The sequence below is a fragment of the Arachis ipaensis genome, chromosome B08 (assembly GCF_000816755.2).
Source record: "Arachis ipaensis cultivar K30076 chromosome B08, Araip1.1, whole genome shotgun sequence".
Taxonomy (NCBI): Eukaryota; Viridiplantae; Streptophyta; class Magnoliopsida; order Fabales; family Fabaceae; genus Arachis; species Arachis ipaensis.
In genome coordinates, this window is record NC_029792.2 from 16,067,895 (window position 1) to 16,073,505 (window position 5,611).

At 35.3% G+C, this 5,611-nt stretch overlaps 1 protein-coding gene across 1 annotated transcript in view; it reads left to right on the forward strand.

The window, feature by feature from the left end:
- LOC110265247 ((-)-germacrene D synthase-like) overlaps window positions 1-1,240 on the forward strand; it is a 5,020-nt gene extending 3,780 nt beyond the window's left edge. Inside the window, exon 10 of the mRNA XM_021108145.1 lies at window positions 815-1,240. Within this exon, the coding sequence (XP_020963804.1) occupies window positions 815-1,111 (297 nt within the window). The 3' untranslated portion in view covers window positions 1,112-1,240. The remainder of the gene's footprint in view (window positions 1-814) is intronic.

Sequence of the window (5,611 nt, forward strand, 5' to 3'; positions counted from 1 at the left end):
CAAAACTATTAGGTAAAATAATATAAATTATTATATATTTAAAATATTTTTTAATGTAAGAGCTTCTTTTTATCATATCATAAAATAACTTTTCATAAATAGTTATATTGCTAATAGAGTTTAATTTTAATTGGTTGTAAATAATCACTAATTTATTTGAAGTATTGATAATTTTATAAGGGTGTCATGAAGCAACTCTTAGTAAAAAAAAAATTAATAATTTTGATTTTTTTTATTTACTAACTTTCACATAATAGTATGATAATATAATTAAGTTGATAGTGAATATTTATATGCAGTTGTTTTTATATAAAATTTTTAGTTGAGAACTATTATGTAATTTGACATATTTGATTAAATTATTATTTAATAGTTTTCAACTAACAACTTTATATAAAGATAATTCTGCATGTGATTTTTTATCTAAGTTGATAGATATAAATTAAATCCATTTGCTACTAAGATATTACTATTTTATGTTTTAAGTGTCATTTTCTAATTCAGGGGCTTATACTATCTTCTTTCCCTGAATAATTGAATCAATATTACTTTAACAAAGTCATGATTAATTTACACACACAAGTTTTCAGTGGATTATTTTAAGACTTTTTGACAATGATATGTATGTATAATTAAACTTTTAATTTGGATTTGATCAATTATTTAATTTGTACGCTAGTCTTATAAGTGATTTTTGTTAGACCAATAAATAATTAAGCAATTTCACTGAATTTGGTTAGAAAAAATGCATGTACACGTATCATTAGATCTCTGTTTCTAAATCATAGGCCTATTTTGAACCAATTATTTGTAGTTTGAGCAGCAAAGAGAACATGCTGCTTCGGCCGTAGAATGTTGCATGAAGCAATATGGCTTTTCAGAAGAGGAGGCCCATGAATTCATCAAAAAGGATATCAATAATTACTGGAAGGATATGAATGAAGAGTACCTCAAGTTAATTGAATATATCCCAAGGCCAGTCCTTGATTGCATTGTTAACATGGCACGCATATGTGAGTTTCTATATGCAAATTTTGGAGATAAAATTACAGATTGTGCACTCTGTAAAGACCACATTGCGCCACTGCTTTTGGATCCCGTGGTCGTGTAGCAGTTTTATGGTCCTAATAAGCTTTTGAGTGTTTGGCCTTAATTAATCTTTAATTATATGCATGTATGGTGTTCTCGTCCTGTTGTTATTGTTTGTTTGTATTGTCTTGTAAGGATACCAAGTTCTTTGTCAACGGTTAGTTTTTTTACGAAGTTAAATTCTAAAATGATTTTTGTCGTGCACACTAAATAATTTTCGAAATCCCAATTACATCAATAATTATGTGTTTGAGATTGTTAAAAATGTGTATTACTTTAGTTTCAGATTCGTTTTTTTGTTAATAGCTTATTGGTGTAATTTGATGACATAGATCTTTAGTGATATATGTCATATTATAATTTGGTCATATATAATAAGAATTTAATTTTAATGTATTATCAATATAAAATTATTTTATACGTGCATCAACAATTACATAATGTCATATTAATAAAAATAACTATCTTTTACTTGAATTGCTTGAATGGTCATCTAAAAAAATAATTGTAATTATACAACCGTATAAAATATTTTATATATATAATCAGTGCATAAAAATTAAACTTATATAATAATGTGATAAATTTAGGGCAAAAAACTAGAATAAGCCAATGCCAGGCCGAAATTACGCAAATAAGTCGAAACCAAAATCGTTTCAGCAATGAGCCAAACCATATTTTTATATAATTCGAACCAATATGGTTCGAACTCCATTCTATAGTAATTCGAACCGATCCAGTTCGAGTTACAAGGAGAGCAGTTGGTTCAAGTAAATCGAACCAAGCTGGTTCGAATTACAGAGAGAGAAGCTGCATCATATAATTCGAACCAAGCTGGTTCGAATTATAAGGAGAGATGCTGCATGAAGTAATTCGAACCAAGCTGGTTCGAATTACACAACTCCTAATTCGAACCAGTGTGATTCGATTTAGTGGTATACAGAGCTCTATATATAGGGTTGTAAACGTGAGTTGCTCTCATTAGAGGGTGCAAGATGGCTAGTGAGGAGAGTTTTGTTGTTTTGGTTCACTACAGAGGATCCATTAAGAGGAAAACTCGTTCCGGTTTGAAGTTCACAGATAAGGATCCTCTCTGTATTGTCATGAATCCAACGACAAGCTATGATGACCTTGTTAGATCTGTGCTGATGAAACTTGGTCTGGAAAGTGCGAAGCGGGTTAAGAAGTTTTTCTATCGCATTCCAGTCACGGTCCTGCAGGATACCGTGAAGTACGATTGTTTCACGATTGGTAGTGATGAGGACCTGCAAGTCATGTTTCTTTGTCGGAGGCAGTTTCCGGAGGTGAGGACACCGGAATTGCTGGCAAAGCTGGTTGATGTGGTATCTAGCTCAGGGGGTTCGAACCGGAATACCACCACTGTAACCACGGCAGCTGGTTCCAGTTCTAGGGCTGCCGTCGCTTCTTCCTCCGTCCCTGTGTACGAGCTGGCGGTCCAACCTGTCGCCTCCCCGTCATTTGCTGTTGATCTAAATGAGGGCGTAGGCGACGAGGTAGGATCATTTGATATTCTGCCGAACGCTTTACAGGGCGTTCCACCGGTTGGCGTCGGAGACGGAATGTTGGGTGATGCAGAGGAGGACGACGTCGAGCTGGATATGATTGAGGATGACAGCGGCGACGAGGTTGGAGCGACTGAGCTTGCATTGGCGGTCGGTGGTTCTAGTTCTGGCACACAGCAGTATCCACCACATTTTTTCTCTTTGGACCTGGATGCCATGAGGCAGGAGGGGGATTTAGGGCACTCTGTTGGATTCGGAGCTAGAGATGCGGAAGGGACTGCTGGACCTCACACTTGCCTGGCCACATCTATCTCGAGTGACCACAGGAGTTTGGATTATCATGTGATTTCGGCGTTCATTATGCCAATGGTTAGGGCTGATGCATCCGTTAGCATCAAGGTGCTCCTGAATGCCACGGCAGCACACTTTGGGTTTAGGCCGACGTACAGGAGGGTCTGGTTGGCGAAGCAGAAGGCTATTGGACTCATATACGGTGACTGGGATGAGTCATACAACAAGCTGCCCAGGTGGGTGTTGGGAGTCCAGTTGACGATGCCTGGTACAGTTGCTGTCCTAAGGACGAGCCCCGTTCGAGTAGGAGGACAGGTAGACGAGTCTCAAGCTTATTTTCATAGACTTTTCTGGACGTTTCCACCGTGCATCGAGGCATTCCGTCATTGCAAGCCGCTAGTCAGCATTGATGGCACCCATCTGTATGGCAAGTACGGGGGAACCTTGCTCATTGCAATTGCACAGGACGGTAACTCTAACATCCTACCTGTTGCATTCGCACTAGTAGAGGGTGAGAATACTGAGTCTTGGACATTCTTTCTCTCCCACCTTCGTCAGCACGTGACACCGCAGCCGGGTTTGTTGGTTATATCAGACAGGCATAACGGCATCAAGGCTGCCCTTGAGGCTCCTGCCGGAGGTTGGTTACCCCCATCTGCATACCGTGCATTCTGCATTCGACACGTAGCTGCTAATTTCGCACTTACCTTCAAGGGCAAAGACGCACGGAGGCTTCTTGTGAATGCGGCGTATGCCAAGACCGAGGTTGAGTTTGATTACTGGTTTGATATTCTCCGATCTGAAGACCCGGCAATGTGTGACTGGGCGAACCGGATTGATTATTCCTTGTGGACTCAGCATCGTGATGAGGGGCGGAGATTCGGACACATGACGACGAATATCTCCGAGTGTGTCAACTCAATCCTCAAGGATGTCCGAAACCTACCTATATCCTCCTTGGTGAAGGCAACATATGGAAGACTTGCGGAACTGTTTGTTCGCAAGGGAAGAGAGGCTGAGACCCAAATGAAAACTGTTTGGCTTATTTGCGTAACTTCGACCTGGCATTGGCGTATCCTAGTTTTTTGCCCTTTTTTTCCCCTTAATATCTCCATCTAACCAATTTTTCCCCAATTGTTTAGGATATTGGCTTACACACCACGCAGTGAGAGATTTAAAAATTTTTAACTACAGACAAATACCATATGCATATTATAATAGAAATTTTTACTATTATAAAATATAATCAAATTTCAAATTAGGTTTAATTACTCTCTTCATCCCTATAATTTCGTAAAATTTTCAATTAGGTCCCTATACTTTTTTTCTTTTTAATTGAGTCCCTGCACTAAATTTTTTTTTCAATTAAATTCTTCTTAATAGTAAAGTTATCTTATCAGTAACCTACGTTTAATCTTCCATAAATCCTATCCTTCAAAAATCTATTGTAACAGTAATCTCAATTAAAATATTCCTAAGACAACTCATTAGAATAAATTAATTGAATAAACCTACATCAATTATAATAAATTTAACCCTTTTTTGTATTATTCTCAATTCTTTTTATATTTTTGGATGATATAAGATAATTTTAACTAATTTTTTAGGCCACAAAAAAAAATTATACTCCAATATTAAAGAAGAGCCCGATTACTTTGACCCAATCCACACGATCTAAGCCTTTCATACTTAAGCCACGTTGACAATCATACCACCAAAGTCAGAAACAACATTTCGAACTTTTCTTCTTGGGTTAACAGAGCAGCAGGAGTAGTCCTCATCGTGTTCTATATCTTAGCATCCTCACATGAAGAATTTCTATCTACATCATAACTAGGGTGTTCAAATTTAAACCGATCTAAATTAAACTGTTCATCCAATCCAATACAAATCGAAAACTAATTAAAATCGCACTAATTCAGATTTGATTGGATTATATTTTTTGAAAATCGCTGGATCGGATCGGATTTCGAATCTAATTTTTATAACCGATTCAATCCAATCCAAACCGCACAATGTGCTATAATATTATTATTTTATTATTATATTTACAATTATACTTATAACATGTTCAATTTTTTATATATTTTTATATTATTCATATATGATTATTATTTAATAAATATTTTATGTTCAAAATGTTATTTATTTATTTATTTTAATTAACCTATAATTTTATTTCTATTGTTATGTTATTGTTGGCTTTTTAAGATATTGTTGAGACTTGTTATGTCATTGTTGATTATTTAAAATTTATGTTGAAACTTGTTATATGTATTTAATTTTTTTAATTTATAAAACCGCAAATCCAATCCAATTCAAACCGCTTGAAATTGGATCAGATCGGATTGAATTTTTTTTAAAAAAGCATCCAATCCAAACCGCACCGCAAGAAAAATTAGTGTTCGAATCAGATATATTTTTAACTCAAAATCGATCCAAACCGCACCACAAACACCCCTAATCACAACCACCTTTTATATATTTAATTCATTATTTGGACGTTAGATAATTATTGACATACTAGATTACTAGTGTATTAGTAAAGTACACTGACATATGTAAAACTCTTCCAATACTATGTTTTATAATATTATTTGCCGGTATGCCACTTGTGTCGTAAGCCTAATAATCAATTTCTATGCCAGTTTGTTTTTTTATTTTATTTTATAAATTTAAAATTCTCAATATCTTTAAAAATATTAATT